This window comes from Antennarius striatus, chromosome 2 (assembly GCF_040054535.1).
Source record: "Antennarius striatus isolate MH-2024 chromosome 2, ASM4005453v1, whole genome shotgun sequence".
NCBI lineage: Eukaryota > Metazoa > Chordata > Actinopteri > Lophiiformes > Antennariidae > Antennarius > Antennarius striatus.
Window position 1 is genome coordinate 21,028,510 of NC_090777.1, and position 14,653 is coordinate 21,043,162.

The 14,653-nt window shown below is 38.6% G+C and overlaps 1 protein-coding gene across 1 annotated transcript; it reads left to right on the top strand.

Annotated features, from left to right (window-relative positions):
* The first annotated feature begins 5,179 nt into the window (after positions 1 to 5,179).
* hoxc13a (homeobox C13a) lies at positions 5,180 to 8,392 on the top strand. Its single transcript, XM_068340173.1, has 2 exons — positions 5,180 to 5,843; positions 8,136 to 8,392. Exons 1-2 carry the CDS (start codon positions 5,180 to 5,182, stop codon positions 8,390 to 8,392), a joined length of 921 nt encoding a protein of 306 aa, XP_068196274.1.
* The last annotated feature ends 6,261 nt before the right edge of the window (positions 8,393 to 14,653 follow it).

Genomic DNA, 14,653 nt, shown 5'->3' on the forward strand with positions numbered 1-14,653 from the left:
CTCATCCTAGCCGCACACAGATATTGTAATGTAGTCATGACTATCATCATAATAAACAGGCGATCATCTCATGATGCAAAAATACAGAAATCAACTGAATATCATAGATCTCCTTCCTGCTGTGGTTGTGTTAGTTTGTATAGATTTCACACATATAGTGGGTTTGTTTGGTGGGTAAAATGAGTCCGTGGCGGGGTTCTCCTCCACTCCTCCGTTATAATCTAACCTGAACACTGTCTGACCACACACCACTGTTTGACGAATACTCAGTACACATGTAATGTAAACAGTAAACATGGATTATTACACTATCATAAGAAGTAGAAGACATACTAAAACATGACGTACAATACAACAACAGTAATTTATTTTTTTAGTAGATGACTTTGCTCGTTAAGCATACAGAAATCCTTCGTACTTGTGTCAGACCTGTATTTTTTAAATGCCTTTATTTATGCGACAGAATCCCGTCAGGATTGCGGCATGTAGAAACATGTGAATACTGTTGTGGAATTGGAAAGAAAATACTCACTCATAGTTATTTTCGCATGCCGTTGTAAGGCCTTTTTTTTTTAATTACCCACCAACACTGCACCAGATTAGACCCCAGAATTTTCTTGACAAGTCATGTGTCTTCATGTACTCCGACTATTGGCACAGAGTCCCGCTGGTCCTGGCTTTTGACGCTATGATCGTTTTTGATCATAAATTAAAGCCATTCTGAAAGGAGAGGCTTCCAATCGAAGTTAATTTTGTAAGACTGTTTTCATGGCATGAATCCGTTCTGCTCGTCCGCCTCCAGCTCACTTTCTCTCTATCTCTGTCTCCCTCACTCTCTTTCTGTCATACATTATCCGCCTTGACTCATTTCAGGAACATTTTTCTTGCATTAGTACAAAACTAATGTAAAGACAAAGAGAAGCGCAATTTTCAGATTGATATCGGTTATACCTTGACATTTCATTATTGTGTTGCAGTCAAAGTTATTTTCATCCAGTTAGTTGAGACACTTAGTTGTCCAAAACGTGATCGCTTACTGCAGTCTCCCTATTTTGAAAATACACTAACACTACTAGCATTATTTGGTGCAGACAGTTCCTTTTTTTTTCTTTTTTTTTTGTAAAATATTTACCCACTCTGATTTTTGAAGTGTCTTGCCTCATAGGTGAGACTGAAACTGAATGCAAACTCATAAACGTGATGAAATCATGATTTGTGCATGCTTGGCAAGCTATGCCTTCAAACTGTCACACATTCTTGGATCACGCGTCTCCTCATGCAAAGAACTGTTGTTCCCAGAGATCTCATCACTCTGAGGACCAGTGAGGTAATGTTTCAGATGTAACAGTATTGATTATTATTCTCATTTTACTGGCACTGAACCTATTGTAACATATATGACAGATGCACTGAGAGATCGGTCACAAAGAAATGTTTAATAGAACTGATCTGCAAAAAAAAAGAAAAGAAAAAGAAAGTGGAAAGATCTGAACTAAATGAAAACAAAATAAAACTGTGACAAATGTGATGATTTCACAATCCAGTTGATTTTTTTTTTTTTCCTGGTCGCTGCATCTTTTTTGTATTAGATGCGATTAGAAATATTTTAAAAAGAAACAGCCTAAGGGAGATTTTACTAGATTTTACTCGTTGGCTCTGTAATCAAAATAGCATGCAGCGTGCACACAGCGTGTACATATTCACTCTGTGAATGTTTTGCTGACATGTCATATATACTGAGTCAGTCATGTGCTGCTGCAGTCAGTTCCTGGGAGCGGAAGCCGCAGGTAGGCTGCATTCTGCTGGGCTGGATCCCGCCCCTCCCCCACAACCCCCAGCATCAGACCGGCTCTCCAGCCTGACAAGGACGTGATGTGTGCTTGTGAACATATTTACAGCAACACGTCTGCTTGTCAAGATATTGATGGTTGTTGATGTTAACAAATTCTTTAAAAAAAAATTTTTTTAAATAGTCAGAACAGAAATACTTTTCTGATCATGTGAGATGGCTTCAATGGGTTTTAGAAACAAATCAAAAACAATCGAAACGAACAAACATTTTGAAATGAAAAAGTGACCAAACTTATTTGATCCTCTATGGTTAATTTTAAAAAAAACCCAACACTTTAAATTATTTAAAATTGACGCAGCGGTCTTCTGTGATTCTTGCTGATGTTGAAGTATTTTCACTCTGACAGTTTTTCATGTTTAGCTTCTGACCCGCTGGATTTTAATTAACTTGGAGGATTTGGGTAAATATGGGGCCACGCTGACAACCACACCACCGTTGTTGATCTACAGTTTTCCCTGTCGCCCATGGCTACGCGTCACTGGTGGAGTTGCAGATGACACAATCTATAACAGCTAAATGGAGCTAAGTCCCATTTCAGGTTTCTCTTTCTCGCCCGATTGAAAATGGACGAGTGTAAATAACAGCATATTACTCCAAAGCATCGTCGTGGCATAACGCACAAGTTCAGGTCGGGTTTTTAATGAGAAACTTTAACATATCCCTATTTTCTACTAGCTATCGTAAATTCATAATCATTTATTTATTTAAAATATCACGTTGATGATAGTTTGAATGATAATATTGCATATGAAGCAAGAAACGTGAAATATGAATCCGCTTGTGTGTTTTCGACCCCTGCGCCATTGATGAAAATAACTGGATGACTAAACAATTAAAGTTTGGGATCGCTTAGAATTCATTTTCAGGCATTTCTCGCACAGTGCTTTGAAATCGATTGAAGCGTCGCTGGTGTGTTTGACATTTAAAAGAGAGCTGCTGGTGTCTCAGGCCTTTGCACTCTTTACTGTGGTGGAATGAGCAAAATGCGTAAAAGTTCAATTAATAATCAGATAATCTTTTTCGTCAATATGAAAGTTTTTACAAAAGTAATAAAAGATGCATACCAAAATAATAGATTCTGTCTTTGTCCCAATATTTCAGTTTTCAGGCTAGTTTATTATGTCAATTTCTTTATCATCCCCCCCCCCCTCCCCCGTCCATTTTTTTTTTAATTTAATTTTAGAATATGACAAACATTCCATGTACGTATGTCAGTCTTCAGTCAAGTTAATGACTAATTTCTGGTTGTTGCAACATAAAATCTTACTTACAAATAATACATTATTTTTTTGTCTAAATTGCACAACTTGCATTATTGCGTGAGAGGTTTTTTTGCCGTTTTACGCACGGCAAAACTGTAATAGCGTAAAGTCATTTGTAGACAAGACATGGAAGTTGGTGTGAAGGAACCGGTCGCACCAACATCAGTGAAGGATTTAATCCCCCAGTTGAGGAATTTCTTAAAGTCAAAGACTTTCAATCCAAAACGAGGGCTCCTGTTTTCAAATTCCTGAAAACAGCGGATTCTTTTGACTTCAGCCCTCTTCAAACTCTGCAAACATTTTAGAGCAGTGGTCTCTAAATAACTGCTAGTTTGCAGGCATACTCTAGTATGAAGTTCATTCTTGTCTGTCTAGACTCTGATTACGACCCTGTTTGTCTGCGTTTTTTTACCTTGACCTTGGACTTCCGTGCAGCTGCCGTGTGGATGAGCCCTTCGTGGTTGTAATATCCTCGAGACAAAAGAGGTAAATAGCCTCTGTCCAAGGAGGGACAGGGGTCCACCTTCCTTACTATACAAATAGGCAAACACAACCGTGGTCTGATTATTTCTAAGGCAACTCAGCAGTGGAAAAATGTTGATAAAGCTGGTCACCCGTGAGGCAGCTCGTCTGAGTGACTCACGGCTGAAGCATCACAACTCTGCGTTATGGATACTTTGTGGACATATCTTTATTCCAACTTATTACAAAATGAAATAAAGTTAAAAAAGTTAATATAGAGGTAATATTGCACAAACTGATGGAGATTTGCAAGATTTCCTCAACTGACCACAGGGTGTTGTCATTTTTCATTTGAAAAGCGCTTTCGCCAGTGGTCACTTATTTGAATCTGAAGATGTGTGGAAAATAGTTTCAGAAAATGGTTTCCGAGGACATAGTTCTGTATTTCTATACCATTAAATGATGTCCTGCAATCTGCACACTGCTTGTAGTCTGCACACAGTCCAGCTGAAAGCCGGCTCTTGTTCCTATTTTCGCCTGCAAACAAGTGAATCAACATTCACTTGGATGGTGTTCATGAAGAGCCTGTGAAAGTAAAAACTCACAGGGATTCTCTTCCGGTGATTTTAATTCTCCGACAAAGATTTGAACCCAACCCAAATAATTTTGTGACGACAGATATCTTGTTTTATGCTAATGCCTGAAGGCAGATATTCATTTCGGATGATGACTATAATCACATCTTCAGATTAGATGTGCGCCATTTACTGAAATGTGATTGAGGCTATCTTACCGGGAGAAGCTTGCAGCCGACCTGTGGCTGTTGGTGTTGAAGTCGTTGCACTTCAACAGTTATTCAACACATTTAAGTTCTCAGTGTCTTTTTCTGTCTGACTGATGGAGCTAAACAAAAAGCAATCACGTCATGCAGGAAAGAAATAAAGAAAAGAAAAAGTGGGATATGACATATCCTGGTTCCACAATAATAATAAAAATAATAATAATAATAATAAAAGAAACCTGGAAGGTAATATGCGTAAAGGTAATTACTGTGCCCTTCCGGTACAGTAATAGCGCACAGCCGGGTTTGGTTTCAATATCTGATCTCAGCATGATAGCTGACCCGGTTAACAGACACATTGTGCTTTGGCAAATAATAATTAGCCTCAGTTTTTTCAATGCAAGACAATCGATTGACCACACACACACACACATATATGTATAAATATATATTCATATTTATATGTATGTAGTTTGACTTATATGTCCAAATTCCTGTTTTGTTTTGTTTTTTGTTTACCACAGCGTTGAAGCATCTAAACTCCCCTTTAAGGGTGTGGATCTTGGTGATCTAAGCCAATGATGTGACTCGATATTCTGCAGGAAAAAACTGTGACATGCAAGTCAGTGGGTCTTTAAAGGGTTGCTTTGCCACAACTCAAACCCAATCTCGTAGGACTTGTTAGCGTATCACGTGCCAGATTCTTAATGAAGTGGACGCACGAGGGGCCCGTGTGCGCATGCGCATGGTGTAAAATGTAGTTGGAAATGAGGTGTCTCTCTTGGACTAGTCGACTTTTAAAAAGCATCGGCAGCTCCTGATATGACGACTTCGCTGGTTCTGCATCCACGCTGGGCGGACACCTTGATGTACGTTTATGAAAAAAGCCCGAATGAAAACAACCAGAATAAAAGCCAAACAATGGAGGGACTGAGCGGTAATTGCCCAGCGACCCACTGCAGGGACCTGATGTCGCACCCCGCGCTGGGACGACATTCTGGCACCATAGCGACCCACCAGGGCTCCGTCTACTCGGATATTTCTTCTCCAGATACTGGCCGGCAGTGTCCCGCTCCTCAGACATCATCCAGTGCGTCTTTGAGCTACGGTTATCCATTTGGAAACCCTTATTATGGCTGTAGATTATCTCATTCTCACAACGTGAACTTGCAGCAGAAGCCTTGCTCGTACCATCCCGCAGAGAAATACGCCGAGCCCAGCACAGCGCTGCCCACGGAAGAACTGTCCTCTAGGGCGAAAGAGTTTGCCTTCTACCCGAGTTTTGCCAGCTCGTATCAAGCCGTTCCTGGATATCTGGACGTGTCGGTGGTGCCCAGTATCAGTGCCCATCCCGAACCGCGGCACGACGCACTGATCCCCATGGAGGGCTATCAGCACTGGGCTCTCTCAAATGGCTGGGATGGGCAGGTGTACTGCTCCAAAGATCAGACGCAGTCAACTCATCTTTGGAAATCACCATTTCCAGGTAAGGAATTTTTATTTTATTTAAAAAATTTTTTTTTAATTTTTTTTAAGGCGTCACCAACAGCCGAAAAAATTCGGTCAGTTTTGGCGGCTTATAGGCTTTTAATAGCCGTGTCATCACATTAAGAAAGCTATTTAAATGTCAGATATTTTTTTTACCCTGCTGAGATGTTATTGCTTAGTATGAATTTTATTGTGCTGAAGTGTCAATATCAACTTACAAAGAAGTCCAGGCTAACTCCAAATCTGCTGAATGAACGTTCTACTGTCAATCCCCGTGCAGTTGTCATATGGTTTTTATGGACTCTTAAGAGTGTAGTCAGTGATATGCATTTTGACATTAAATAATTCATCATGCATTTAGTTAGAATGAAAAATGACAAGGAGAATTATGAGTTCAATGAGTGCTTCAGTTGCATTAGCCTTAAATTATTTTAATGAATTCAGGAAGGGTGCATTTACATTTAGATTATTTTTTTACCCCTTTTTTATTTGCAGTAATATGATGTTTAAAGTTCATTGCCAGTCACGTACAAGAGAAAGAAACACCAGCACGTACCTTTGCTCCCTGTTTGACAGTATGGTGACTAAGTTGGCCTACTGTTTGGATTGTACCAATAAATCTCAGCGCCATGCGACGTGTCCACTCTTATGCCTGCATCACGATTCATTTGTCTGTTACATGCAAACCTCAGCAACACAAATGGACAAATGCCTCACAGCTTACTGATCAGTTCACATTTTAACACACAGCAGCCTTTTGTCGTGCCCACTTGCACACACAACTTGCATGATATTTGATAATGGACACTGGGGCCCGAACAGAATGCAGTTTACAGAGTGTTTACTGGACTCCTTCTTTTACCACAACCGTTTATTATCTTTGTGAAATCTGTGGGTATTTTAATCTCACGTGTTGGTTGCTCTCGGACCTCGACTGTGCTTCCTACACCGTCTATTTTGGACACGCACAAGCATGAGGCACGCAAGCGCCGTCACGCCGTCAAATGCGCGCGTCACAGATCCACCAAACACACAAGAGCGCGGTTGTGTGTGTCCTCCTGTCTCGTTTCATATGACTTAAAATGTTCACACATAAACACAAATTAACAGACACTCAACTATTTGTCATATAGGAGCATCGTAAGCTCCATTCATTTCTCCTCCGTGTATTTATGGCTGAATATTAAACATATAATAATGATAATATTTGAAATGCCACTGGCCTCAGGTAGGATCTGCTTCAATGTCATGCGCACTATTATAAAATATGCTCATCCACGGACTGCAGATTTATATGGAGGTTAAAAAAAAAAAAGCTTCATGTCTCACAGCTTCTCAAGTGTTGCTCCATATTGTCCTGTCATGTTTCTCATTGGCTGTTTTATACTCAGCTCTAGCCATGGAGAAAGGGTGTAATCCCACAAATTTTCTTTCTTGTAGGTTTCCTCTGCAATATAGGTTTTGCAGTAAAATTATTTTGAAGCAACAAGTTAAAAATGGAAAATAAAACACGGGTTTATTATGAACATTTAAACTATGTGTGGCACATGTAATTTTTGGTTTGGGAAAAAAAAAATCAGTTGACAGATTCCTGCCAGGTCATGTTTCAGCTATGCACTTTACATTCAGATTTATTGTGGGATACTGACACAGTCTCTCCGCAATTTAATTAACGTCTCCATGAGAGATGTACTTGATATTAGGTGGGCTGAGCTCTCCTCGTCATCAGGTTGCAGATAAGGGAGAACACATCCATCACTCGTCACTGGAAGGAATACATTTCCACAATCAAAACATTTCCAAGTTGATCGTGATTGATAAATTACAGTGACAAGGAGCTTTCATCGTGTAACACAAGCGGAGTGTATTCCACAGTAATATGGTCTTACAGGCGCTTTTAAATATGTCAGGTGCAGAACACCTGAAATTTTTTCCGCTGCATTCCAATCTGATCAGTGTTATTCCATCCATCCACTCTCTCTCTATCTCTCTCTCTCTCTCTCTCTCTCTCTCTCTCTCTCTCTCTCTCTCTCTCTCACACACACACACACACACACACACACACACACACACACACACACACACACACACACACACACACACACACACACACACACACACACACACAACACAGAATGTGACATTATTTTGTTATTGGGTTCTTTTAACATCAATATTTAAATCATACTCGTTTGCCGCTGAAATACATCACGCATGTCCGCCGCAGTGCTGCTGATTCCGTCACGTTTTGACGCATAGTCTAATATTTTCATTGCATTTTTCTCTACAGATGTCGTGCCATTGCAGCCTGAAGTAAGCAGTTATCGTCGTGGGCGTAAAAAACGTGTCCCTTATACCAAGATCCAGCTGAAGGAGCTGGAGAAAGAGTATGCAGCCAGCAAGTTCATTACCAAAGACAAGAGAAGACGCATCTCGGCCGCCACCAACCTCTCAGAGCGTCAAGTCACCATCTGGTTCCAAAACCGACGAGTCAAGGAGAAAAAATTTGTCAGTAAATCCAAGAGCAATCACATGCACACTACTTGATAAGACACGCCATTTCCTTTTAAACTGTAACTCATACCTACCAAAACATCACGCCATATATTTACCTCTTGCATCGAAAATCATGTCTGAAGAACATTTTGACTGAGTGTTTTTACTTTTAATTTAAGTGCCATCAAACCCATCGAACATGCAGCGACGACGCCTGTTTTCATTTCAGACATAATGCTCTAAAAAACTGTGAAAATAAAAAAATCACTTCACCAATTGTTTTATATGAATGTACATATCTAAATATATAATATTTAAAACGATATCTGTATTTCGAAGACAAGTATTGCGAGTTTTTTTTTTCTTTACTTTCAAGCCATATCTCGAAAAGACTGGTGACATTTCTGAGACTTGCATCGAGGATCTCGAAATGGAAGAGACGTCTGGTTTGATGCCATTTTTAAAAAGATAATCGCCATACGGACATGAATTGTGGCGTGATAACACGTGACTTAAATATCTTCAACCAAAATCTCACCGAGGATGTATGACAGAAAAAAAAAAGAGATTCAAAATGTCAAAAACGACGTTCCTCTGTGAGCTGTGTTCCCTTAAGCCTTGGGTAAAACAACGGCCGCTATGTTGGTAATCTGTATAGTGCAATGCCTTTTTTATTTAATTCATATCATCTAGTATGGCGGAACTGTTAACTGGAATATCCCAAGACCAGTGTATGTTTTCCTTTGTCAGTGAAGGACTCTGTCATGCAAATGGAATGATTGTAAACCATTAAAGTCAGTAAGTATTACACATAAATGCACATTTTTGTCTTTGTTTGTTAGTGTTGCAGCTGATAACACACCTTGTACGGAGCTTGTAATTTCTACTTTTCGTGCAGTAGCTATGTGTACTGTATTGTGGTGTTGAATTACGTACTGGTCACGTGTTTCATGAATAAATGATGCATTTGAAAAATGCTTAAATACTCATGTCAATTAACTATTAGCAATTTCAGCATCTCAAATGAAGATTTTTTTTATTTTCCTGAGCAAAGTGTTCCATTAAGACTTATCGGGCATCACGGTTCTAAAGAAGACACCCTTTTTGCGCATGGTGAGCACCAACATGCCTTTTCTGTTACCTTTATATAAACATATCATATTGGACTATAATGTTTGCTAAGGATCTTAAAACTTGTATTAACTAATATCCTAGATGGATCAGTTTAAAGATAGCCTGCGCAAGAGATTTAAGTCAGTTTAATTCTACCCCGCCCTCTCCTCCAACTTCTACCTCATATTCAATTAAAATTAACACTGAAAAAAATATGATTACGTGTTGACTCGGCTGAAAAGGGAATAAAGCCTCGGCTCTCTTCTGTACAGGGTTAACACAAATTATTGTTTTCGGCCTTTCCCATACAATCCGCAAAATACAGAGTAGTCGGTGTTGCTCACATTCAATATGGTTTTCTTCCCCCAAACCACCCAGTGTATTATTAAGAGCATTTTTCTCAACTGTGTTTAACTGATTATTTTTTCTGTGAAGCATTAGATTACAGACTTCCTAATCAAAATAGCAAAATATGCGGTGCGTAAACAAACTTCTGCTATACGCTTGATGTCCCGATATATAACTGCTCTATTTAAAGTCTCGTATCTTGTTTGTATTTTCGTGAGATCCTGCTTTAAAACGAGTCTTAGAAATGTACAGGAGAATTTAACAGAGAACCTTATAGTGGTAATTCCAGTTTGTGTGAAAACACATCGTTTCATTGTTCTAAACATGGATAACACGCAACCTCACAGTCTGAGCGCGAAATGCAGCCTAAGTCTATATGGAGTCTTTATAATTTTGGTCAGCCTGTACTAGTTACATGTTCACTATCGCTTTTATACCACATGTATAAATGTGGGAGTCGTTATTGTTCAAGCACAATGTGTCACAAGTTTTAAGGTCTGACAGCTTCGGAAAAGTGAAACTACTTCAACAATTTCTTTTACGAACGACGGCAAGGAATCAAAGTAGAATAAATAAGCCATTTTTCAGAAGAATTCAATTTCATCTCTGGGAATATGAAGTTTTTTTACTTAGAAATTCATAGTATACATGTTATAATTCAATAAAAAAATAAATGCTGCTTCTGTTAGTTGGCCACAATAGCTCCCGTCTGAGTATTGAACACTCTCATATCTTCACACAACAAGGGTTTTTTATTTTCTATTTTGGTGTCTCTGGTCTCTTTTTCCAGCTCGTCAATTCTTTTGAACTTTATGATTAGAATCCAAAACTTCCAGGTTTTGTTTTTTTCCAGCGTGTTTCCTGGACTTCCAACAGACCTCCATGTTGAAAGTTGTGGCCCTCTTGATTTACCCTTGACCATGACTATGCAGTCACTTTGACCTTGACATCACAGCGGATTGTGAATAATAAATAGGGGGCTGGACACCAATGCTGGCGGTTTGTTTGTAGGCAAACAAGGTGCTATTTCCCTGTCTAGACAGCTAGTCTTAATGGTAGCCATAAATACATAAAAAAGGGGAAGTGTAGTGATATCCCCCGACCCGCTTTTCTTAGAATCTCCCAGAGCTTTTCATTAACATCTGGGCTCTGATCTGTTGTGTTTTGCACAACTCCTCCAAAAGTTGTTGTTCTGACTCACGCCACTCGAACCAATGGGTTCTTTCACTCGTCATGAGGTGTGTTATTGACCACGAAGGACAGGTAGGACTTTTGACGTCTCACACCAACACCATCAGTAATCTGTAGCAAGCGGCCATGCTGTCCACACACAGAGAGGAAGTGATGAGACCCCGCCGCTCTCACTATAACGATAAAGGTAGGGCCGTTTTCTTCCTCATATGGCAGTAGGCCTAAGTGGACTTTGTTTTATGGCTTTTGTCACAAAACAGACAAAACTAACTTTCTAAAACTTGATGGAGATAATGCAGTGACGGACATTTATTTAAAGTGTTATTTCCATAAAGTTAAAAAGTGCCAAGCAGCGATGATGTTAAGCGAAATATGCCTGATTTGAATAGAGTTATATATGTTTACTTTCCAATATTTAAGAAGAATATAAAATTAATTATAGTTTTTACCTTAAAATGTTTAATCTAAGATTGAATATCTGAGCCGGTGTGTAATCCTAAATAATAACCGAGATTGGAAGACTGTCTAATTAAAAGTTCTTATTTGAATAATTTATCAGAATTTAAGAATAAAAAAACGACAAATTGTTCTTTGAACCAATATTTAACATATTTATGTTTCTTTTTTCTGTTTTGAAATACACCACATCTAAACACACATAAATACTTACATGTGTACATAGAGATATGCACATATACAAAATAGGTTTTGTATATTTGGAATAATATAAGAAAATTTGTAGTTAAATGTCGTTATCCGAGCACTGCAAAATACCACAGAGTACATTTTTTAATCGTGGTAGTGGTCACCAGGAGTTGGTTTGATCCGACAGTCTGCGCGACCGAGACGAACTTTTTTCCGGACACAATAACACCACAATAAACTTACTAACAGACATAATATACAACCCGAAAATAAATAAGTGTGCTTTAAAGCTCCTGTGTGCTTTAATTCCCGATCCTCCACCGATTCACCTGGAAAACACAAGTTGCATTGTTGTTGGTTCGCAGCCGCAGGCCGCGTCTGTCAGCCATGAGACAGGGGGCTGATAACCTCTACTGGTGACCAGAGGAAAATGTCCGGAAGTGTTTTCACCAGATCCCATTCAGGGAAATTCTACTTCGACTTCCCTTTTCCTTCTTTGACTCGTTTAACTCCGTGTTGTTGTAGTCTGATGAACAGAATTCATAAAATATGGAGTTGACGATTGAATTATTATTATTATTTTCTCTCTCTCTCTCTCTTAGAGAGTAATGAATAAAAATTACGGGTGATTCAGAAGAAATGCATCTGAACGCATCTGAAGTGTTCCTACATGTTTCCATTGGATTGTTGCTTATCCTAAATTTTAATCCTACCTTGAAGGCATTGTGTGAAGCGTCTCCTTTTAAAATAGATGCGGTTTGGTAGATATGTCCCTGAGCCCCAGAGGGTCACTGAGGTAACCTGATACTTGCCAGAAGAGTTTCTAATTTATGTTTCTTTGATAAGAACAATGCACTGCATTTTTAAACAGTTATGAGAAAGAGTCACACTCACACCGATCCTTCACTGATTCACCCGAATATATATATATATATATATATATATATATATATATATATATATATATATATATATATATATATATATATATATATATATATATATATATATATATATATATATATATATATATAAATAAAATGGATAGATGTATATGTGTATATATGTGTATGGGTGTATGTGTGTGTATAGCGCTCTTGCATTTCCATATAAATTATATATATATATATATATATATATATATATATATATATATATATATATATAGTTTATATAGTATTTATATGAAAATGCAAGAGCACTTATGTACTGTATATTTGTATATTTGAATCTCACGTGACTGACGACAAGAGCTACTGTTGGTTTGAAATGAATTATTGAACTTATCGATCATGGATACACTTCTAATAGATGCGCAGTTTACGTTTGGATTCCTTGATTAGATATTGATAAGTGTTCACGCACGCACGTAATCTCGGAAGCGCACGCACCAACATACACACACGCACACACACGCACACACCCGCACAAACACACACACACACACACACACACACACACACACACACACACACACACACAACAGAGTTAATTAATGAATACATACAATTGAATATCTCTTTAATTAAAGACGTTTCCATGCAGCTTATGCCATAATAAATTTTACAAATTTATAAACCTGCTTTGATAAAAGTGTTAATAATTTTTTTGTATCTACATTGGAATCACAAACACCGAGCGGCCAATCAAGTATTTTATTCATTTTCAAATATTTTTTATTCCACTTTTAATTGAAATAATGTGATTATTGGCAATCTTTAATAAACCAAAATAGCAACTATTTCTCTGCAACCTTAAACAGTAAGAATAATGTAGGAAAACAGCTTTCAATGTTGTCTGTTGTAAATAATTTTTTTTTTAAAAACCCATCTAATTCCTTCAGCTGCAACGTTCCCATTTTGTTGCTTCTGTTAACTTCCTTTGGTAGTTTGTTGTCCTTGGAGGACGCTTTAAAAGGGTTGCACAAAGCTATAACTGTGACAACCTGTCTGCAGAGAATCAAAGAGAAAAGGGGAAGAAAAGCCCTTTGTTAAGGCTATTGCCCTGTCTGGACAGGACCAGTGGATTCCAGGAGGGGGAATTTCAATATGTCGCAGACGGTGGACTCGACAGTGACCTTGACAGTGCTTATATACTCTGGAGCAGGATCTTAACTAACAAAACAAAACACAAGAACGCAACCCAGTGTGATCCGTAGATGAGAGCACAAAACTTCTAGACCATGCAGGGCCAGATATGATCTCATCGCTGATCTGAAGATGGATCGAACAGACGCGCAGATGTTTGTGTGTGAAATGCGGATCTGTGGGTGAATTGGATCGGAGGCGTGGGGAGGCGAGTCGTGGAGGCCCAGCACATGGCCTGTTTTACCGAGGTACTCACTGGACTGACCATCCAGGCCATTTTGTTTTATTAAACATTACGCTGCTATGATTTGATTTTTTTTTTGTCGCTGTTGTAATCACACCACTGACGGTTTTGTTTTTTTTTTTTTTGTGTTACCAAGTCACCTCTAACAGTTCCTCAGACTGAACATAGCATTATTTAGGATCGATATTGTTGTGCTACATTGCGAGACGCACTAACAAGATGGAAGAATGTGAATGTGTGTGACATGAGAGGCAATGAGTTCAAGAGACAGAATGGACACCCAGGAGCTTCTCCACTTTAAACATTTGATATTTGTCTTTCTATTTAAGGCTAGAGCCTTTTGGTTAGGTGGGCTTCATGGGCATAAGTGACGGATACAGATATCATATATCGGTTGCCTTGCAAATCGTTCTCAAACCTATGTTGAGATGAATGGACGCTAATGTTCTCACATAACACTTCATTGGCATTTTTGTGCCACACAACTAGCGCCTTCCTGCATGAATGCGTAAAGCAGCTGGAATCCTGCACAGTTTTTGTTGGCTTTTAACTTCCCATATCTGAATTATTAATTAATGGAGTCACTTTGTGTATTTTTAAAAAATTATTATTATTTGATTCTCATCGGGGATCTTATTCTTACATTTCTCATGAAGATGACAAATTACTTTTTATATCAGTGAC

Coding starts and splice junctions, on each gene's coding strand:
- hoxc13a (XM_068340173.1), top strand. CDS start 5,180: ATGACGACTTCGCTGGTTCTGCATCCACGCTGGGCGGACACCTTGATG. Junction 5,844..8,135: donor TTGGAAATCACCATTTCCAG/GTAAGGAATTTT, acceptor TTTTCTCTACAG/ATGTCGTGCCATTGCAGCCT.